The sequence below is a fragment of the Phyllostomus discolor genome, chromosome X (genome assembly GCF_004126475.2).
Source record: "Phyllostomus discolor isolate MPI-MPIP mPhyDis1 chromosome X, mPhyDis1.pri.v3, whole genome shotgun sequence".
Lineage (NCBI taxonomy): Eukaryota > Metazoa > Chordata > Mammalia > Chiroptera > Phyllostomidae > Phyllostomus > Phyllostomus discolor.
Window position 1 is genome coordinate 100,392,955 of NC_050198.1, and position 24,734 is coordinate 100,417,688.

The 24,734-nt window shown below is 36.3% G+C and overlaps 1 protein-coding gene across 8 annotated transcripts in view; it reads right to left on the minus strand.

The window, feature by feature from the left end:
- ATRX (ATRX chromatin remodeler) overlaps positions 1–24,734 on the minus strand; it is a 183,293-nt gene that overhangs the window by 25,562 nt on the left and 132,997 nt on the right. For all 8 annotated transcript variants that reach the window (XM_036017018.1, XM_036017016.1, XM_036017017.1 and 5 more), the window contains 3 exons: positions 20,996–21,104; positions 6,556–6,733; positions 5,111–5,305 (listed from right to left, as the gene is read on the minus strand). In XM_036017018.1, the coding sequence (XP_035872911.1) occupies positions 5,111–5,305; positions 6,556–6,733; positions 20,996–21,104 (482 nt within the window). The remainder of the gene's footprint in view (positions 1–5,110; positions 5,306–6,555; positions 6,734–20,995; positions 21,105–24,734) is intronic.

Here is a 24,734-nt window from a genome sequence, read left to right on the forward strand (position 1 = left end):
ATTCCTGTTAAAGGAAATAAAACCCAAATAGTAGTGGGCACAGTTATATAATATTCTAAATAGAGGCCCAGGGAACAAAGTTAATGTTCAAGTCCCTACACTGGGCCTGAAACTTCTCCATCCCCACTGCTACCACCTTACTTCAGGACTGCGTGACCTCTCTCAGGTAGATAATTGTAACAGCACTCTAACAAGGATGTTAACATCCATTTTCTTTTCTTTAATCCATCCTGCACACGAATACTGAAAGTGGCTTTTCTAAAATGAAAATTTAGTGTTGTTCTTGAGCTTCAACTCCTTCAATAGATCCTACAGCCTGTATGACACAATGTCCAAACTCTTTAACGTCCATGGTCAGCCTTTGTCTTCACCTCTTCCCACACCCACTGCTATTTTACCGCTACTTCTTTACACTGCGTTATTTATTTTTAACTACTTGAGACTCCAAAAACTTGCCATGCTGTGTTATATTGTGTTTTTTCCTCTGCTTCTGCTCTGGAAAGGCCTTCATAGTTTGCCTCATAGCAATGCAAACCACCACCCGATTCTATTTTCAGCATCAGTTCAAGCCCTCCTAATGTCAATTCCCCATCCCAAACTTTTTAAAGAGCGAGCCAAAGTGGCTCTCCATAAGCTGACCCCACCACACCCATCTAATTTCAACTCTTCATCTGTCTAATTTATCCATCCTACTTTCTCACCTCATTATTCCCTAATACAATTAAATCCTAACTATCCTTTATGGGCCACTTTGTCTTACTTTTTCAATCAAAACAGAATGCCCATCCTCCCTCCCCCCTTCACCCATACATAGTAGTCCCTCCTTGTCTATAGGGAAGATGTTTCAAGAACCCCATGGACGGCTGAAACTGTGGATCATATTAAACCCAATCTATACTGTGTTTTTCCTATACATGCACACCTATGATAAAGTGTAATTTATAAACTAGGCACAGTATAAGACTAGTAAGAATAACTAATCAGAAAAAAAGAAAAATTACAATAATTTACTATAATAAAACTTATGTGAATATGATTGATCTCTGTCAAAGTATCTTTTTTAAGATTTTATTTATTTTAGACAGAGGAGAAGGGAGGGAGGGGGGGACAAAAACATCAATGCGTGGTTGCCTCTCACATGCCCCCTACTGGGGACCTGGCCCACAACCCAAGTATGTGCCCTGACTGGGAATCAAACCAGTGACCCTTTGGTTCATAGGCTGGCACTCAATGCACTGAGCCACACCAGCCAGGGCTCTGTCAAAATATCTTATTGTACTGTACTTACCCTCCTTCTTGTGTGGATGTCATATGATAAAGTGCCTACATAATAAAGTGAAGTGAGGTGAATGACACAGGCATTGTGACATAGTACTACACTACTATTGACCTTCTGACAATATGTCAGGAGTATCATCTACATTGGGTGACCCTGGATCATTGAGCCATGATGATGTTGATGTTTGAGAAAATTTAATATTTTCACACTGCAGCTGGCTGTGGGTAACGGAAATTGCAGACAGCAAAACTGTAAATAAGGGGTGCTACTATACTACAGCAAAACATTCAGTGTCTTAAGTGTTTGATTTTTAATATTTTTACTTTTCTCTCCTCAAGTGGACTATCACCTTCTTTAGGTAAATCTCCTATGTACCTTATTGTATTCCTTTGAGATCCCTGACAGGTTATAGTTACTGTGACAGTGGTATACTACACAATTTTAAAACATTGTTAAAAAGCAGTAGCAGCCCTCTTTAAATGAAATCTTATGGCCCTTGTGTGGTGGGCCTGCAAACCAAAGGGTCACCAGTTCGATCCCCAGTCAGGGAACAATGCCTGGGTTGCAGGCCAGGTCCCCAGTGAGGAGTGCATGAGAGGAAGCCGCACACTGATGTTTCTCTCCCTCTCTCCCTCCCTCCCCCTCTCTAAAAATAAATAAATAAAATCTTTAAAAAAGGAAGTCTTATCTTGCAGCCCAATATATAAAAGAGATAAAAGGCGTGAGACTGAAATGGATGCAGGCCTTGCAGTGCTGCCTGTCTGGCCTCTCCTGTTTGCTTAGCCACAGGGCAGCCCTGAGCCCCTCCGCATACCTCCTGGGGAACCCTTGGAATACAATTTGAAAACTATTGGGTTAAGTTCTAGCTCTAACACTTATTGGCATGTACCCTTGGGTAATCACAAACTGTCTAAGCTTCAGTTTCTTCAGATAATAAATATGTATGAGAAAGACCTTTGTAAACTTTATAGCTGTCTATAAATTTGAGGAATTTACAGCTTTACAAGCCATGAGCTAAACTGGTTGTATTATACAATCTTAACGGTTATATCACACAATGGTATTGTCTGTGAAATCATTCTATATTTTAACATCCAGCTTTATTTAAAATAAAATAAAGCATTCTAAATGCCACTCAATGCTAGGAATCCCAGGTCCTCTGCCTTGTTTCTTACACTTGGAATTAACTTTCTAATCTCCATTCAGGGGGCAATAAAATATAATGATTAAGAGTACATGGTTTCGATTTAGGCAGACTTGGTTTGAAGGCCAGCTTCGCCTCTAATTAAGTGTATAAACTTAGGGAAATTACATAACCTCTCCAAGCCTTACTTTCCTCACCTCAGAAATGAAAACAGCACTATCAGTTTTGCAGTTGCTGCTGGAATAGGGAAGATAATCTGAACAAAAGAGTAAGAAACCCAGTAAGAAATCTATAAGTTAACTATTGTGTTCCTTTTGGGAAGAGCTGTGGGAGAGTTGAAATACTTTGTGCTAATGCAGCATTTCATAGTAATTTTCCTTTTTGTTCTTGAGCAAAGACTAATAGCACCAAAATCAAAACACAGTGAAATCTATAAATAAAAAAGTATGACATCTATGATGACTCAAAGTGCCGTTATAAAGCACATGGGTTTTTTTCCAGATATTCTATAATGATTAAATAGCATTTCTTTCCTGCCCATTTTTAGAATCATCTTCAAAGCACAGACAATGTCTTATTCTTATTAGTGTACCCTCACACAACACCTCAAGTTGGCAAATAAACAATAAGTGTTTATCAAACTTAAAAGATTTCATACAATCAGAAATTTACTATAAACAAATAACTTCAAATCAATTACTCCTTTTCAAATTATAATGTTTGCTTCCTATCAGAAATATTACTAATCATGGATTGTTTCTCATAAAAGTTAAAGTTTAAAGCTAAGTGAAATTTTAGGAAAGATGCTATTTAGATATATGATCATTTTCAAATTGAAAAGGATTGCACTATCCTTAAAATTATAAACATAAATATATCTGCAAGTCCATAAAGAATCGTTTTTGCCAAACACAATTAAGTAACAGATAGGAAAGGTGTTGGAGATACAAGAACTAATAAACAAAACAAGGTAAATGAACAATGAAGTTTCTTTAAGGTAGAGGTATACATATTAATATGGAAAGATGTTCAAGTAAAATCTAAGTAAAAAGAGCAGGTTGCATAATAATATGTATGGTATGATTCCATTTGCACTTATGTGTTTTTTAAAGGTATATAAACAAATTTGTTTGCTTATAGAAAATTTTCTGAAGACTATTCAAGAATCCTACTCACATTCTGTAATAGTATAATTAAGAAAGAAAGCCAAATCATTATCAATTTAATATTTCATATCATGGCAACTGGAAATGATTATTTTTTAAAAAAGGATTTTAAATGTAATATAAAAATGGTAGATTTAAATCCCCAGGTGCCTAAGCTACATGGACAACAGTGTGGTAACAGCTGGGGGGAGGGGGATGTAAGAAGACTAAATCCAAAAAATATTAAATATATAAAATAAAAAAATTTTTGAAAGGGATTTCATAGAGGTTGTCACAAAACTTCTTTCCTAAATGCTCTAATACTGAATTTTAAATGAAAGAAGTTCAGTGATAAAAAACAAAGTATTTACTTACATAGATAAATGATTTTTAAAACTTCTAAACACTTAAGGTTCATGTTACTTTAATTGACATGTACATTAAAATTAGAGAAATCAATGATTTATATTAGCATTAGCAATTATTCCTACAAACTTTTATTTTACTTAAAAGTGTCCGACCATATGAAGAGCTTAATATACTTGAATTTTTTCACAAATGACTCAAGTGAGTTTAACATAGTGACACCATAACCTGGGAGCTGCTTTCCCAATTCTCTTAGCAAATATGTGGAACATTAAGTGCTTGAATTTGAAACCAAGACAAGAGGAAAAGCATCTTCCCAAAATGGCTTTTTAGAGAACTAGAATAGGTTTGAATATGCAAATTCCTTATTTAGCTCAGAGAATATATGGTTTTCTGTTACGTTCAAAGACTCGAAGTGGTATCTACTGTCATATTAAATTTCTGTACTAATATTAAAAAAAATGTTTTCTTATCCAAGGACAATAGACCAGAAGACATGTAGATACTAGTCCTGACTCTATCCCTTATTAGCTAAAAACTGTAGACAAGTTACTGAATGTCTCTGACCCTAAGTTTCCCTACTTACAGAATGAGAGGACTTGACTAAAATACCTTTAAGGTCCCCTTTCCAAATCTTACTTGCTTTATGACAGTGAAAAACATCAAATAAGACATACTTTTATTTGTTGATTCTTAATTGCTATACGACAGCAAAGAATGTTAAGGAAGAGACAGCTAAATCTCACATATAATTTTAAAATTATGTACGCCCTCTACTGGAAGTTATTAAGAGAGAACCATACTACAAAGGTGGGCAAAAGTAGGTTCACAGTTGTGAGTACACGTAGTTTATGCTTTTATTATTATTTATTAAATTGTATTTTTTCCCATACGAACTGTAAACCTGCTTTTGCCTACCCCCATATTTCCTTTAAGGTTTCTACCCAGAAACTTTTCTGTAGGGCTGGCATTTTGTTTGGCATAAGATATGTATTTCACGTTACACTGCGTTTTTGTGCTGTCCTGTGCAGAACTAACCAAGTACCACCTCATTTAAACATGTTATGCTCTTTAAAAAATTTGGAAATACAGCCTTAGTCAGATGACCGTTACAGTAGTAGTAAAATTTCCTTAGTTCATATGGATTTTTTGAGCTAATAATCTAAAGACGTTTACCTTTGGCAGCATGGGAGTATCCCTTTTCTTCTTTTTTTCTGAATTAGGGTCATCTAATAAGTCTGGCTCAAAGGTGTACAGTTCAGTAAGCTCATTCATGGTAAAATGACGCTCGACCTGCTGCTGATCAACAACTCTGAAGGACAGTGACTGCTTAGTTACTTGCCGATCATAAATCTTATCTTCCATGGTTCCCTTTGTAGAAAGAAGTAAACACAGAATTTGTAAACGTGAAACTTAATCAGTTGGAAGTATAGTTACTGGTTAATATGAAATGGCAAAACTTCAGAGTAATATCTCTCATAAAGCAAATTTTATTAGCCATGCTACTTAATTTGAGATTTCATTTGTTCAGTGTAGTTCACCTTGACAAAAATCATCCTCTATTATTTTACTAATATGATTCATGTGCTGCTTTATATATTTCTGATCTTGGCAAAAGTAGAAGAGCAGTCAGATACCAAGGTAAAATAGAGATAAAGGAGTGCATAAAATAAGATTTTAGGGGGTTATTGAGTAAGAATGCAAGAGAGCAGCTTAATTACATTTCAATGGACTAAAATAAGCTCCCAGCAATCACTATAAACTGCCTTTACATCAAGTCTTTCTATAATTTCAGGAAAATTAATACCACTAAAATGTCCTATTTCATATTTAGCATTCTAAATTAGAATATAAAGGAGTTCTTCATTTAAATAGTAGGACAGATTTTCCCATGTAGTTTACCCATTACATCATGTGCTAAAGATCAAATGAGCAAAGACCTACCAATAAGAAGCAGCCCCCAGTTGACAAACCCAGATTTGGAAGCAGGGGGAAAGGGTAGCATCTGCTCCCACAGATGCACCAGGTAAAAGTACAATGTGATTCTATAAACCTGTATTGCCCTGAGCTGCATCCATCTCTTTGATTTATTCTGTTCCTTCAATTTTAGTATCTGTCTGTTTTTTAAATACCTGAGTTCATATTTAAAGGTAATCACTTTAATATTCTTACCCAGGAAGTATTATATATTATTTGTTACCATAAGTTAATTTTTTCTTACTTATTTTCTTATTTACACACATTCTTAAAATTCAGAGACTCTGGGGACCATTGGACCTTTACATCTATAAGCTAATTAGATTTAGTTATTGCCTTTTCTATGTATGCTAAGTTAAAGAACTGTAAATGTTTAACCTTCCTGAACCAGCAAGAAAATGCTAAATCTGTTTACACATCAAATCCATCCTGGTCAGAGAACGCTGGCATTACAGATATGGATGAACCACAAAAGAGAAAATCATGACAGGCCCAAACTGACTACTCTGCTTCATGTATAGGAAGGATGTTTTCAATTCTGTTTGCCTCTCTAAAGCACATATGTTCTGCACTCTAGAAATATTACCAGTTTCCCCCAACATTTCAATATGAAAAACAAGTATGAACATAAATTATAAACGTACCTGAGCTAAGAACCTATATACATACACAGGTTTAGTTTGTCCAAAGCGATAAACTCTGAATATACTCTGGATGTCATATGATGGATTCCAAGAAGCATCAAATATAATCACTCGATTAGCAGCTACCAGGTTAATGCCAAGAGAGCCTGCTTTGGTGGAAATGATAAACAATCGTCCTCTGAAAATGAAAATATAAAAGCTTTTAGTAACGAGTGTTTCAAAAATATTTTAATTACGTTATGACTTTTTAATCCTAAGGCAGTTTCTTGAGCAATCAGGAGTTCACAGAATTCATTTCTCACTTACTGAAGAAAACAAAACATATCTAAAGAGTCAGGTTGAAGATTTACATGCCCAGGAATCTTACTGCTGGAAAATGAAATAGTCTGAATTAGGAATAAAGATAAAAATGGAAATCACATGTTTATAATATGTTCAAGGTATCTGCATATTTCTGAGTAAACCTAGGAAATTTGTGTGTACCTCACCAGTCAGTATGGTGCTCAATACTATGATGAGTACTGAGGACGTCAGAATGAAGCACCGTGCTCCAGGAGCTGAGTGTAGTGGGGTGACTGGTATGCAATTACAATACAGTGTAGTGAATGTAAGGAGAGAAGTTACATAGATTCAAGGGAAAACAGGATCAAGACAAGAGAGCTCCAGGAAGAATGTGTTCAAGGGGAAAAACAAAATGAAACTGGTTGACTACCTGCTGTGGCAGAACACAAGATTTTGTATTTCTGCAGAAGAATTTGGGAATGAGTGATAGGTTCACATAAAACTAAGCAAATGGTAAAAACTATTACTTCAACAAAAGCAAATAGATATACAAGAAAGTAAAAGTAATCACAGTACTTCAAATGGCTTCTGTGTAAACATTTACATAGTCACAATAACGTAAATACTCTGATTTAGACAAATATTATGAGAAAATATATTAAGAGAAGGAATGAGGAAAGGTGTATGTGTACACGTGGATACATTCCCAGCTTAGCTGGCAGAAAAGGTGTATGTCAGTAAATACCAGAGGAGCTGCCAAGAGTCAATACCGGTTACCTGCAAGAGTAGGAAAGGGTTGCTCAAGGAACTATGAGCATTTCTTGGTAAACATCATGCTTGGTAGCTGCCTAATAGTCCACTGAATGACTATATAATTTGTTCACTGTTGGCAACTTAGAGTGAGAAACCCCTGGAATATAACAAGCTCTCCACAACCTCCCTAAATGTCTTTATACACAAAGCCTTATAAGAACATAAGGTTGAAAACAAAAATATATATAACATGGGGGACAAAATTATACTCTGGCTCTTCAATTATTTACATTAAAATTAAAACCTATGATATTAGCCCTGGCTGGCATAGCTCAGTGGATTGAGCGCAGGCTGGGAACCAAAGTGTCCCAGGTTCAATTCCCAGCCAGGGTACATGCCTGGGTTGCAGGCCATAACCCCCAGCAACCGCACATTGATGTGTCTGTGTCTGTCTGTCTGTCTGTCTGTCTGTCTCTCCCCCCTCCCTCACTCCCTCCCTTCCCTCTCTAAAAATAAATAAAAATCGTAAAAAAAAAAAGAAAATAAAAACTATGATATTATATGAAAATAAAAACCAGGCTATAGAACCTTACTAAGCATAACTGGATCTCCACTGAAAAACAAACATACATACATACAACGTTAATAGTGGTTATCCCTGGTCACTATGATCACTGTAATTATTTTCTTCTGTATACTTCTCTAACAAAACATACTCATTACAGAGAACAAATTGTGCTTTCTTTAATTGGTGGGCATATGTAAGGATTTATGGGTAAATGCTGCCCCCAAATTCCACTTATTTACATCTATTCCGCACCAGCAAAAAAAAAAAAAAATCAAACATATAGAATAGTATAAACTACATAGGTTAAACACACACACACACACACACACACACACACACACGAAACTTTGTAGAGAACTTCACAACTCTTTGGTATCCATTTACTAATGAAGAGTTGAATGAGCTTAATAAGAATGTTTATCAAGCTGTTATGCATCCCAAATACTAAACTAGATTAGGAATATAAAAGATGAAGAAATACCTGGTCACTGCGCTAAAGGAGACCACTGACTATAAGACAACAGACACATAAACAATTGCAATGCAGTCTAATTTGCAATAGCTATATTTTAATAAGGTATACATGTGGTCAATGACATATTTAGGTTTTAAAAGCATACACATGGGAAGCAAAATTGTTTGAGTTTGTCCTCAAAAGGAAAAAAAAAAGACAAAGAAGCAGAGACAAGTGACTGAACTATTATTAAGAATTGTTTTCCCCTGGCTGGTGTAGCTCAGTGGATTGAGCGTGGGCTGCGAACCAAAGTGTCACAGGTTCGACTCCCAGTCAGGGTACATGCCTGGGTTGCAGGCCACAGCCCCCAGCAACCACATATTGATGTTTCTCTCCCTCCCTCTCTCTCCCCCTCCCTCCCTCCCTCTCTCTCTCTCTCTCTATAAATAAAAAAAAAATCTTAAAGAAAGAGAACTCTTTTCCAACTACGTACAGTATTTTTTGGAGTATAAGGCACACCTCCCCTCCAATTTGGGAGAATAATGGTTGTTAATGCTGTTGCTGAGTTCTGTTGACATTTACATTGGTGAAATGTTATGTTATTTATGTTATTAAATATTTTACCACATTTTTTACTTCAAAAAAATTTCCCCTATTTTCCTCCTCTAAAACCTAGGTGTGCCTTATGGTTTGAAAAATACAGGTAACCTTTAATATTATTCAGGCTGGAGTATATAAGTCTATACTGAGATACATTAACCAGGATATTTTAAGATTTTTAAAATAATAAACATCACTATTAAAAGATACATACACTAAAAACAAAACAAAACAAAATATGAACTGTTATTTGAATAGTGCTGCTGCTTTACAGGTCTGTTGGTTAAAGACATATGTTTTCTTAGGTATATACCTAAAAGTAGAATTGCTAGGTCATACAGTATGTGTATGGTACTGTTGAAGCTGAACAAATAGTTCTCCATAGTGGCTATTCCAATTTACATTCCCACCTGCAGTGTATGAGAGTTCCTGTTGTTCCGAATCCCCAACAACTCATGGTATTGCCTTTCTGTATTATGACCTTTGAAAATAGTTTAAGGGTCACATGAATGTTTCAAGAGTAGTACAGAGTTCCTGTGTACCATTTATACAGCTTTCCCAGTGGTAATAACTTACATAACAGCAGCACATTGTCAAAACCAGGAAACTGACACTGGTAAAATACTATGAACTCAAGCACAGAGCCAATTTAAATTTCACCACATTTTGTATGTACTTGTTTGCTTGGTGTATAGTTCTGTGAAATTTTATCATGTATGTAGAATCATGTAACCATGACCACAAGCAGGATAAAGAATTATTCCATCACCACACACACACACACACACACACACACACACACATCTCCTTTATGTTACCCCCTTAGTATTTACGACAGACCTACCCTTAACCCTAATGACCTGGCAACTACTAATCTGTTCTCTATCACCATAATTTCGTCACATCAGGAAGGCCATATAGATGGAATCATACCGTATGCCACCTCTGAACACTGGCATCTTTCACTTAGCATAAAGCCCATTACAGCCATGCCAGGTGTCGATTGGATCAATATAAACAGCTCATTCCTTTTTATTGTTGCACAGTATTCTATTATATGGCTATACCGTCATTTGTTTATCCATTCGCATGTTAAACGTTATCTGGCTTGCTCCCAGTTTTGGTGATTACAAATAAAGATGCTATGAACATCTATGAATAGGTTTCTATGTGAAAACACATTTTCAATTCTCTGGCATAAATGTTAAAGAGTGTGAAAGCAGGGTTGCACAGAAAGCATTATGTTTACCTGTTTAGTTTTCTTTCAAAAAAAGTGCCACACTGTTTCTCAGGATGAGCAGTTGTGACGTTTTATATTCTCACCAGCACTAAAGGACATACCAAGTTTCTCTGCATCCTTGCCAACACTGGGTATTGTCACTATTTTTCATTTCAAATATTCAGATGGATAAAAAATGGTATCTCCTTGTGGGTAATTTTTCTTTTCCCATCCCCTAATGATTTGGAACATCTTTTCATGTGATTATCGACTTGCCACACACAGATCCTCTTCAGTGCAGTACCAGCTTAAGTCCTTGGCCTTTTCAAACTGAACAATGATGTTTTCTAACTGTTACATTTAGAGAATTCTTTATATGAGCCTTTTGTTAGATAGGCAGTTTACAAATATTTTCTCCAAGTTTGTGACTTTTCCCCCCTCTTCTTACAGTGTCTCTCACAGACAAAAGTTTATCATTTTGATTGTCCAATTATTGATTTACTCTTTCATGAATTACATGTCTTTGGTATTGTGGCTAAAAACATTTTGCCTAACCTTACTTCCTGAGGATTTTCTTCTATGTTTTCTTAACAAGTATAATGATTTACATTTATGATCCATTTTCACTTGATTTTAAAATAGGGTGAGGCTTGGGGTTAAGGTTCATTTTCAGCCTATGAATAACCAATTGTTTCAACTACCCTTTTTTATTTTATCTTTCAATTACACTTGACAGTCAATATTATTTCATATTAGTTTCAGCTGTACAGCATAGTGGTTAGACAATTATGCCATTACAAAATGACCCTCCCAATAATTCTAGTACCTATGTGACACCATCCACAGTTAAGATTATTGGCCATATTCCCTATGTTGTACTTTATATTCTTGTAACTATTTTTTAACTACCAATTTGTATTTTTTAATCCTCACTCAAGAATATGTTTACTGATTTTAAAAGAGAGGAAGAGAGGGAAGGAGGGAGGGAGGGGAGGGAAGGCTAGAGAGAGAGAGAGACAGAGAGAGGCAGAGATAGAGACATCAATGTGAGAGACCAGGAATCATCAACCTAGGTATCGAGTGTAAACCCACACTCTTCTGATATATGAGACAATGCTCCAAGCAACTGAGCCACCATGCCAGGGCCAACTGTATTTCTTAATCCCTTCACCTTTTCCACCCAGCTCTCCAAATGCTCCTCCATCGGAATGTTCTCTGTATCTATGAGTCTGTTTGTTGTATATGTTTACTTCTTTTGTTCTTTAGATTACATGTATTTTTCACTGAATTTATTGGGTTTATACTGGTTAACAAAATCATACCGGTTTCAGGTTCACAGTTCTACAACACGTCTGTACACTGTACTGTATCCACCAGCCCAAGTCAAGTCTCCATCCGTCACCAGCTTTCCCCCTTTAGCCTCCTCCATCTCCCTTCACACCACCCCGCAATCACCCCCATGTTGTCCATGTCCATGAGTTCTTTTTCTTTTTTGTTCAATCCATTTACCCCTCCACCCCAACAGCTGTCCACCTGCTTAATCTATGAGTCTGTCTCTACTTTGCTTATTAGTTCATTTTGTTCATCAGACTTCGCATATTAAGTGAAATCATGTGGTATTTGTCTCTCTCGTAGCATAGTACCCTCTAGGGCTATCCATCTTGTGGCAAAGAGTAAAATTCCATTGTTTTTTTTATGGCCAAGTAGTATTCCACTGTATATTAGTACCACAGCATTTTAATCCACTTGTCAAATGGTGGACACTTGGGCTGCTTCCATATTTTGGATATTGTAAATAACACTGCAATGAACCTAGTGATGCATATATGTTTACAGATTAGTGTTTTACATTTATTCAGATATATACCCAAAAGTAGAATAGCTAGATCACAAGGTACCATTGCTTTTAATTTTTTCAGGAACAACCACATTGCTTTCCACGAGCCTCACCAGTCTGCATTCCCAGCAACAGTGCATGAGGGTTCCACCTACTCCACATCCTCACCAGCACTTGTTCATTTACTGATGGTAGCCATTCTGACAGGTATGAGATGGTATCTCGCTGTGGTTTCAACTGGCACTTCTCTGATGATTAGTGACCTTGAGCATCTTTTATATGTCTATGGGCCATCTGTATGTCTGCTTTGGAGAGATGTCTATGCAGGTCCTCTGCCCATTTTTTAATTGACCTGCTTGGTTTTTCAGGTGTCAAGTTGAATGAACTCTTTATAAATTTTGGATATTAACCCCTCATTGGGTATATCATTGCTGAATATATTCTCCCATTCTGTAGGCTTTTTGTTTTGTTGATGGTTTTCTTTGTTGTACAAAAATTTTAATTTGACGTAGACCCATTTGTTTTTCTTTTGTTTCCCTTACTCGAGAAAACATACCAGGAAAAAAATACTGCTAAGAGATTTTACTGCCTACGTTTTCATCTAGGAATTTTATGGTTTTGAGTCTTACATTTAAGTCTTTTTTTAAAAAGATTTTATTTATTTATTTTTAGAGAGGGAAGGGGGGGAGGGAGAGAGAGAGAGAGACAGAGAGAGAGAGAGAGAGAGAGAGAGAGAGAGAGAGAGAGAGAGAGAGAGAGGGAGAGAGAGAAACATCAATGTGCGGTTGCTGGGGGTTATGGCCTGCAACCCAGGAATGTACCCTGGCTGGGAATCGAACCTGGGACACTTTGGTTCCCAGCCCGCGCTCAATCCACTGAGCTACGCCAGCCAGGACATTTAAGTCTTTAATCCATTTTGAATTTATTCTTGTATATAGTATTAAAAGAAGGTGGTCTAGTTTTATATTTTAATGTATCTGTTCAATTTTCCCAACACTATTTATTGAACAGACTGTCTTTACTCCACTGTATGCTCTTACCTCCCTTGTCATATATTAATTGACCACATAGGCATGAGTTTAATTTGGAACTCTCTATTCTGTTCCATCAATCTATGTGGGGTTTTATGCCAGTACCATGTTGTTTTTATTACTATAGCCTTGTAGTATAGTTTGATATCAGGTAGTGTGATTTCTCCAACGTTGTTCTTTCTCAAGATTGCTGTGGCTATTCAGGGTGTTTTGGGGCCCCAAGTAAATGTTTAAAGTATTTGCTATACTTATTTTTATAGGGATTTCATTTAAACTACAGACAGTTTTGGGTAATATAGACAGCTTAAAAAAGAATTTGTTTATTTTCACAGAGAAGGGAAGGGAGGGAGAGAGAGAGGGAGAAAAACACTGATGTGAGAAAGAAACATAGCAGCTGCCTGCTGTATGCTCCACGACCAGGGACCAAATCCACCACCCAGGCAGGTGCCCTGGCCAGGAATTGAACCAGTGACCTCTTGCTTTGCAAAACAATGCCAAACCAACTGAGCCACACCTGTAAGGGCAATAGTATGGAGATTTTAACATGCTTCCATTTATTTGTATCTTCTTCAATTTCTTACTTTATTGTCACAATTTTCCAAGTACTGCTCTTTTACCTTATTGGTTAAATATATTCTTCAGTATTTGCTGCAATTGTAAATGGTATTGATTTCTTAATTTTTCATTCTTGTAGTTCATTATTGGTACAAAAATGCAATGGATATCTGAATATTAATTTTTGTATCCTGCTATTTAACTAAATTCATTCACTGGTTCTAGTTTTTGGTGGGATCTTTAGGGTTCTCTATATACAGTATCATGTCATCTGCAAATAATGAGTTTCACTTTTCTCTTTCCAATTTGGGTGTCATTTATTTCTTCTTCTTGTCTGACTGTGCTGGCTAGGATTTTGCTAAGTAAAAGTACTAAAAGTAGACAACCCAATCTTATTTCTGACCTTAAGGAAAATGGTTTTAGCTTTAGCTTTTCCCCATTTAGAATGATGTTAGTTGTGGGTATGTCATATGTGGCCTTCACTATGTTGAAGTATGTTCCCAATTTGTTGAGAGTTTTTATCACAAACAAGTGATGGAATTTTTCAAATACTTTTTTTCATCTACTGACATGATCATATGATTCCTACCATGCACATGTACATCTTTTTTACTCGATCAATTAACGAAGGATACATCAGCTGTTCCCAAGTCTTGGCCACTGTGAATAATGCTGCAATGACCATAGGGGTCCATATATCTTCGCAAATAAATGTCTTCAAATTTGGGGGGTAGATAACAAAGAAGAAGGGTTGCTAGTTCACATGGTAACTCTATTCGTATTTTTTGAGAAAAAGTTAGAATATATTTGAAATATGTATAACATTGTGTGAAATTGAGATGTACCACGTGTCAATTTGACACATTTATGTGTTATAATAGGACTGCCACTGTAACAACAATTAGCACTTTGACCACATTCCATAATTATCATTTTTTAGTGGTTAGAATGATTAAGTTCTAGTCTCTGAGAATGTTTGATTATGATAATTAAATACTGTTTGCTACCTATAATCACTAATTGGTTCACACACTATGGAAAACAATATAGAGATTTCTCAAAAAATTAAAACTAGAGCTACCATGTAATCCAGCAATTCCACTCCTGGGAATACACACAAAAGAAATAAAAAATGGATGTCAGTGGGGGTGTATGTACTCCCATGTGTACTGCAACATCATTCACAATGGCCGTAATAGAGAAATAACCCAAGTGACCATCTATATATGAATGGACACAGAAGACATGGTGTGTACACACACAATATATATATTTTAAGCTGAGAAAGAAGGACATCTTGCCATATGAACCTTAGGTATATTATGCTGAGATAACTCACTTGTAGGTGGCATCTAAAAAAGTTAAACGCATAAAAACAGCAGGTTTTTCATAAGAACTCACGGAGGCCAGAAGAAAGTAGCACAGTTTTTTTCAAGTGCTAGAAAAAGAGCTGTCACACCAAAATTCTATATCCAGCTAAAACATTCTTCAAAACAAAACAGTCATCAGGGAATTCTCAGATGAAGATACTCAGAGACTTTGTTGCCAGTATATCTGCCCTGAAAAAATGACTAAAGACATTCTCAAAAAAGAAAGGAAACGATAAAAGGAATGCTGAAACATTAGGAAGGAAGAAACAACAATGAAAATAATAAAATATTTTCCTTAAGTTTTCAAAATTGTTTGATGGTTAAAAATTATTACACTGTCTGATGTGTTAATATATTTATGTAGATAAAACACTAGATAGTTATAATTGAGGGAGACAAAGGGATTAAAGGAACAAAGTTTCTCTCAAATCAATAAATATATCCTCAAGTGAGGATTAAAAAATACCATATCATTTACAAATACTTAAAAAATGAAATATCTAGGTATAAGTCTAACAAAATATATACTGGGCTGGAAAACTACGAAACACTGACCAAAGAAATCAAAGATCTACACAGAGAGATACTGTGTTCACGAAGACTCATTATAGTGAAGATATCAATTCTTCCCTAATTGGTAACAGGTTTAATGCACTACTGTTGAAATCCTTGCAACATTTTTAAACATATAGGTAAGAGTATTTCAAAATTTATATATAAAGGCAAAGATTAAAATTAGACTAGCTGAAACAATTTGGGAAAGTTAGAATAAAGTAGGAGATATCACTCGACCTAATATTACAACTTACTATATATATAGCTACAACAATCAAGACTGTGGTACCAGCAAAGGAACAGTTATGGGGAACAATGGAAGAGAATAGCAAGTATAGTCAATTGACTGGAGACGGCTTTTTCAACAAATGATGACCAATTGGCCATCAACAGTCAAAAGAAAAAGAAAAAAGAAGAGAAAAATGAACTCCAGCTAAATCTCACATCTTATGCAAAAATTAATTTAAAATGCACCTCAAAATTAAATATAAAATGTAAAACTATATATAGCCCTGGTGGGTGTGTCTCAGTTAGTTGAACACAGGACTGTGAAGCAAAAGGTCGCCGGTTCAATTCCCAGTCAGGGCACATGCCTGGGTTGTGAGCCAGGTCCCCATGTGGGGGCATGCGAGAGGCAGCTGATCAATGTTTCTTTTACACACCGATGTTACATTACCCTTTCTCCCTCCCTTCTCCTCTCTCTAAAACTAAATAAATGAAACCTTTAAAAAATGTAAAACTATAAAATGTTTAGAAGAAAATCTTTAGGACCTAGGGCTCTGGTCAGAGTTCTTAGACTTTACATCAAAAAATATGCTAAAAAACCCCCAAAAAACCAAAAATGAAAACATGGAGAAACTAGACTTCATCAAAATTAAAAATGTTTGCTATGTGAAAGACCTTGGGATTGAATGAGAAGACAGAGCATACAAGGGAGAACAAAAAAAAAATCCAGAATTATCTTCTGGAGGGTAGACCCCTTGTGGTACAGACTTCCCCCACTAGGTAGTACTCTAGGAATCCACCTATATCAGTGTATCAGCTGGCGTTGTTGTGAGAGGTTGTGTTCGGCTTCAGGGAATTTTTCTGAAAACCTTTCCAATATGTTTGCCCATTTAATGATGGGTGATTTATGAGTGTTAAGTTTTCAGCAGTTTTTTACCAAAAACACTGCAACCCCCATGCCCCACCCTCTCTATTCACTGGATCTCATCCAGAGCAACCTTTTAGTTTCTTTTGGAGGGTTATCAGCTGGGGGGACAGGGGAAAATGGGGAAAAGATACAGGGATTTAGAAGCATAACTGGTAGGTACAGAATAGACAGGGGGATGTTAGGAACAGCACAGGCAATGGAGAAGCCAAAGAACTTATATGCACAACCCATGGACATGAACTACGAGAGAGTACTGCTAGAGAGAATGGGGGTACTGGGTGAAGCAGGGCAAAGGGGGAAAATTGGTTTCAGGTTTTCACAACTATAATAGCATAATCAATAAAATATATTTTAAAATACAAATAAATAATAAATAATATAAAGAATGTTCAAAACTCAACAATAAAAAAGCAGGCAATCTGCCCTGGCTGGATGGTTCAGTTGGCTGGAACATAGTTTTATACACCAAAAGGTTGTGGGTTTGACTCCTGGTCAGGGAACATACCTAGGTTGTGGGTTCAATGCCCGGTCAGGGTGTGTATGAGAGACCACCAATAGGTGTTTCTTTCTCTGTCCCTTCCTCTCTCTCTCTCTAAAATCAATAAACATCTTAGGGTGAGGATTTAAAAAAAAAAAGCAAGCAATCCAAATGGAAAATGGACAAAGACATGAAGAAACATTTCACCAAAGAGGATAATACACATGTGGCAAATACACACATGAGAAGATAGTTCAATATAACTAGCCATCAGGGAAATGCAAATTATGACCACAATGAGATACTACTCACTACATACCTATTGGAATATCTAAAATGAAAATCAGTGATAACATGAAATGCTGGTGAGGATGCAGAGAAACTTGATTTCTCACACTTTCTGGGTGGGAATAAAAAATGGTACAGCTACTCTGAAATCAGTTTGAAAGTTTCTTTAAAAAACTAGTCACTTACCATGCAATCTAGCAACTGCACTCCTGGGCATTTATCCTAGAGAAATGAAACCTTAGGTCCACACAAAATTTGTACATAATGTTCATAGCAGGTTTATTTGTACTAGCCAATCCTGTAAACAACTAAAATGCCCTGCAATAGATGTACAATTTGTATTAAACAATCTGGTACATCCCTACCATGGAATACAACTCTGTAATAAAAAGGAACAGACTATTGATATATGCAACCTGTAAAGAACTAAAGGGCATTATGCTGAGTGAAAAACACCAATTTCCAAAAATCACATATAGGATGATAGAATTTATACAACAGTCTCAATTTGACAAAATTATAAAGATGATGAAAATTAGTTATTGCCAGGAGTATGGGATAGTGGCAGGGTTGGTGGTAAGAATGGGTGTGACTATAAGAGAACAATCACTGTGGTGATGGAATATTTCTATACCTTGACTGCAGTGGTGAATATAGGAATCTCTACATATGTGATAAATATGTATATATACTGATATATTCAAGTATGTAAGACATTAACCCTCAAGAAAAATTAGGTGATGGGTTCACAGGCCCTCTCTATACTGTCTTTGTAAGTTCCAGTGAATCTATACTTATTTCTAAATAAACAGTTAAAAACCCTATGCGATATCAGTATCAGTATTAATATTCAGTATCAAGCTAAATAAGGATGCTTAGACTGTTAAAAACTATCTTCTGGGCACACAAGACAACATTAGAAATGGTCATTATATCTAAGTTTATCTTAATGTATTTTTTCAACTGCTTTGCCAAAAACAAATATTATATTTGTTATATTTTCTGAAAATTACTGAGTTGTGAGAAAATAGAACATAGACAGCAGTCCTAATCTGTAACATTTGTGAATATAATCCAGTCAGGTTTAGATACTCAAGAGTAACCCCTCCAAGACATGATATGTATGCATATAAAATGAATTTGAATCAGAGATACTTTTTGGCTTATTATTTGTGAGGGGTGGAGGTTAATTTGCTAGTGAGTAACCCAAGCTGACAGCTCAGCATCCATATTTCAATGTTGTTCCTTACTGCTAATAAAATATGAAATATTATGACAGAAATCATATGCTACTGTAGTATTTACAAATTTGGGAAACTGAGAAAGTCAATGGTTTAGTTTCAGTTTGAAAAATTAAATTAAGGTTACTCAGTTAATAAAATTACTCCTTCACACAAATAATAATTTTTAAAAACACAGTAGCCCTGGCTGGCGTAGCCCAGTGGATTGAGTGTGGGCTGCGAACCGAAGTGTCGCAGGTTTGATTCCCAGTCAGGGCACATGCCTGGGTTGCAGGCCACAGCCCCCAGCAACCGCACATTGATGTTTCTCTCTCTATCTCTTTCTCCCTCCCTTCCCTCTCTAAAAATAAATAAATAAAATATTTTAAAAAAACATAGTAAACAGAATGGAATAGTGTACCTACTCTTTTTTTTTTTTTTTTAGCGACAGAAGGGAAGGGAGGGAGAGAAACATTGATGTGAGAGAGAAGCATAACATCTATTGGTTGCCTCTAGTATGCACCTGACCAGAGACCAAACCTGCAACCCAGGCACGTGCCCTGACCAGAAATCAAACTGGTGACCTTTTGCTTTATGGGATAACACCCAACCAACTGTGCCACACCAGCCAAGGCTGTACTACTCTTAAAACAGTCATTTAAACATATACTTTTATAACTTTATAGTAAATGAATGGATCAAAACATTTCCACAATGGAATACTACACAGCAGAACAAAAGGAGCTCCTACCCTTCACAACAGCATGGATGGAACTGGAGAGCATTATGCTAAGTGAAATAAGCCAGGTGGTGAAAGACAAATACCATATGAACCTTATGATTTTCTTAGCAACATTTCCTTTTCTCTAGCTTACTTTATTATAAGAATACAGTATGTAATATATATTACATACAAAAATATGTTAACTGACTTTTTGTGTTATCACTAAGGCTTCCAGTCAACAGTAGCCTGTTAGCAGTTAATTTGGGGGGAATTCAAAACTTATAGGTTGATTTTCAACTGTTGATGTCCCTAACTACCAGACTGATCAAGTGTCAACTATATATGACTCAAACTTCTACAATAAATATGAAAGATCAGGAATACTTTGTTAACATCAAAACCCTGTAACAAATTTGTCACCATAGATGATAAAAAATGGCAAATAAGCACATGAAAAGATACCCTGCATCAATTATCATCAGGAAAATACAAATTAAAATCACATGAGATACCATTACATACCCATTAGAATGGATAAAATAATTTTTAAAAAACACAGTAATACAGCCCTGGCTGGCGTAGCTCAGTGGATTGAGCGCGAGCTGTGAATCAAAGTGTCCCAGGTTCAATTCCCAGCCAGGGCACATGCCTGGGTTGCAGGCCATGACCCCCAGCAACTGCACACTGATGTTTCTCTCTCTTTCTCCCTCCCTTCCCTCTCTAAAACTAAATAAATAAAATCTTAAAAAAAAGACATAGCCTTAAAAAAACAAAAACACAGTAATACCAAGGGCTAACCAAGGATGAAGAGCAACTGGAACACACTTACACTGCTGGTGAAAATGAAAAATTGTACAAGCACTTTAAAAACTGCCAGTTTCTTACAGAGCTAAACATAAACTTACCATACAACCCAGGAATTGCACTCCTGGATTTTTATTTCACTTAGGTAAATATCTATGGATCACACAAAAATTTATACATGAATGCTTAGAGCAACTTTAACTCCAAAACCTAGAAACAATTTAAATGTCTATCAAGTACAAATAAATTACCATACATCTATAGAATGGAATATTACTCAACAATAAAAAGGAACGACCTATTGACATATATAACAATATGGATGAATCTCAAATGTATTTTGCTTTGTGAACACAGTGAGACTCAAAAGGCTACAAACTGCATGATTCCATGAGTGAACTTGCTTGAGGGGTGATGAAATCATTTTATATCTTGAGTATATCTTACAATTGTCTAAAAGTGTATAAACATACACTAAAAAGAGTGATTACTGTATATAGATTTAAAATGATTTTTAATAACTCTACCCAAACAGAAAAGGTTTCTTACCTCACATTAGTTTCATCATTAAATTCTTCAGCCCATTTTTTCCTTGATTGTGCAGTAGTAGAACCATCTAAACGGTAATAGTCAATGTTTCTGAGCCACTTCCCTTCACCTGAAAATTTAATAAGGAAAAGAGATTCTATACATCCTTTTCTTGCTTGCTTAGCATTTAAAAGCTCACTGTATATATTCCATATGCATAGCAAAACAATTTTTTAATCAAGTGGCAATTCATGGCATTACAAATAAATTCAGCACACATTTCTTTCTAATAAATACTGAAAAACAATGATACTTTAAAAACTATCATCATCTACATGTGAATTTAAGATTTCCTTCATTAGAATTATTTAAAACTGTCAAAATATGTTCAGTTGCATTATGTCCATAAAGCTTGGTTTTAATTAAATCTGTAAACATCCAGGTTTTCACTCTTCTTACTAACAAATTGATACTGATCAGATATAAAACAGAGACATATAATACAATTATTCACTCACTGAAAAAATATTTAGTGAATGCCTGTTATATGCTAAAACTATTCTATAGCCTAGCAACAAATATCGGCACCTGTTCCTGTTGCATGTCAAGTGTGTGTGTGTGTGTGTGTGTGTGTAAGAAAGGAACACAACTTTATAAGTTAAACACTATTCAGACACACTGCCTTTTGTACAGGGAGGTGAAATTTTACCCAATGCTTACATTGATACAAAATTACCAAGGGTTTAAATGCCTATGACATAATCTCATACATAATTTTATCCCAATTCTTTAACTTTCAACATAATACTATTTAACATTCTAGAAAAACTGTTATCACACCCTAGAGTCTTAACATAAAAATATAATAGTTGGCAAAACCAAGATTTATATATTTCAGCAAACTCTTTTTACTTAAAGAATTAGGTCATTAATTTAAAATGTGCTTTTTCACATGATTATTACATACCTACATCTTCACCTATATATCGACATCCTAGAATTTCCTTGCTAAAAATTCAGTAATGGCTAAGAAAGGCAATTTCTTTATTTAAGTTTATTTCTTTCAACTGGATAAAAAGGTATACACGGCTAAGAAAAAAAGAATTTGACACAGATGGTTAGATGACAAGATAAGGGACTAAAGTCACATTTGCATTAACTGTTCACTTAGTAGGATAATTATTAAAGTAAATACGCTAATCCTAACTGAAAAATCACTACCACTGTGAACCCAACATACAAAAACTATGACACAGTGGTATAGATTAGTAATCAAAAATAACCACTTTAGAGTCAGATTCCCCGAGTTTAATCCCAATTTCATCATTTACTGGCATTTTCTCTTAAGGAAAAAATAAATGAAGTCCTTGTTTCTCAGTGTTTATATCTTTAAAAATGGGGGATAATCAAAGCACCTATTGCATAGGATTGTTGTTTATTAAATGAATGTAAGAAAAAAGACGACTTAGAAAGTGCCTTTCACACAGTAACTAAACTTACGGAGTACTTAGTATTATCACTCACGAGTCCAGAGCAAGCCATATCTGGCTCTACTAATAGCACGTGTACGTGTTTGATCCCTCTCTCTAACACGATGTCCTATAATACCTCTCGAACCTTACTTCAGCACAGCACTAGTAGTCATCATGGTAGTAGTAATAGCAGTAGTAGCAGCAGCAGAAGTAGTACTAGATACTCAAAAAATAAACTGAATTCATTAGTGGTTAAAGCAAATATTTGCTGAAAACAATGTATATAATTAGATATGAACTAGCAAGCATATGGAAAAATATTCAACCTTGTCAGTGGTCAGAAAAAATATAAATTAAACAAAAAGAACCATTCTTACCCATAAAAGGTGAAAAAATATAATAATAGTACTACAGATAAATAGTAACATGGGCATTTCGCACTTTCTCACAGTGGTAGAGTTAACTGATGTCACTTTTTTTGTAATACAGCCTTTAAGATAATGAAACACTATCAGAACATAAAATCTAACCATCAAAACTAAAGCACAGTGATAACAGAAAAACATATTTACAGTTCTGGTCAAGATAGTAGAGTAGGAAAAATGGTGTGCTTGCCCCCTTCCACAACCACATCAATATTACAACTAAATTATAGAACAGCCACGTTGCGAACCACTTCCAGACATGCTGGACAGAACTCCTATAGCTAAGGGTATAAAGAAGGAGCCATGCCCAGACTGATAGGAGGGGCAGAGAGGCAAAACTGGCCGGATAAACTGGCTGTGGAGGTAGTCCCCAAGAAGCAAAACGTGCCCACCCCACACTAGGCATCGCAGCCCAGAGCACCAGTGCCAGGAAGAAGAGTCTCCACAATATCTGGTTGTGAAAATCGGAGAATTCCATCTAAATGAGACAGACAGCTGCTGTAGACCCATGTGTCCTCTTGAAACACCACACAGAGAGCCACAAACACTTGCCCTAAGCTCCAATGAAGGGACAGTAGAAAAGCACCAGGGACATTCAAAAAGGAACGCAATTTTCTGACTTCAGTGATGACTGCAGTGGCAGCTTGCCCTGGAGAGAAGTGTGGGCAGTCACCATTGTTCCTTTGCTGAGCCTTCCCTCCTTACACCCTGCAGGTGTGGGCAAGTGCTGAATCTGAGTCTCCATGAACTTAACTCTAGTCACCACACCCCAAGATTACCTGAAACCAGGTCACACCCAGCTAGCACACCTTCCAGAACCTCTTTCAGCAGCTGTTCACACAAGTAGCTCGCCTCTCCAGCTATGCTACTGACTTTCATAAAATCTATCAAAACTCTGCAAGTTTGCAGCAAAGCCTCTTACAGGCATATCCAACACAGCACAGGCAGCCAACAACCGCAGATCATTTCGTGGCTCCTACCAGGTGGCCCCAGGCCAGGCACAGGCAGATAAACTTGGCTTGCATCTGGGGCCCAACCCAACAGGCAGCAGAACCAACATGCTTGATGGCTGACTTTAAACAACACCAGAGTACCACACAATTAGCTGCATAAATGATACCCAAATGGTGGACTCAGCAAGCACCAGAGCACAGATAAAGTGACTCACCCTCCCTTGGGTGAGCCCCGATACAACAGCTTGTTCACTGTAGTCACAGATGCTTTTCACAGCAAGGAACAAGCCCAGCTATATGATGTGGCAACAGCAACCAAGGCTCAATAACAATGGAAAGGCACACACAATCCACACAAGGAATATCCTTGGAGCATCCATCTCAGGTGGCCAGGGAGATAGCAACCCTGGGCCTTATAAAACCCCTACTATATAAGGCCACCATGACAAGCCTCAGAGATGTACCAGACCTACCTAATAAATAGAAAGAATCACAGGGAGTCAGCCAAAATGATGAGACAGAAAAGGTGTCCCAAATGAAAGAACCAGATAAGAGGACAGAAACAAACAAAAAAAAAACACTTAACAAAAAGGAGGCAAGCAATCTATCAGATACAGAGTTTAAACCACTGCTTATAACAATGATCAACGAACTTAGCAAACAGACGAACTCAATGAGAACTTACACAAAGGGATCAAAACCATAAAAAATAAAGTCAGGAATGAAGAATATATTACATGGAATCAACAGCAGATCAGATGAAGCAGAGGACTGAACCAGCAATATGGAAACAAGGTAGCAGAAAGCACCTTACTGGAAACAGTAAAAACAAAAAAATTTTAAATGAGGAGGTTTAAGAGACCAATGGGACAACATCAAGTGTAACAACATTCACATCAACAAGGGTGTC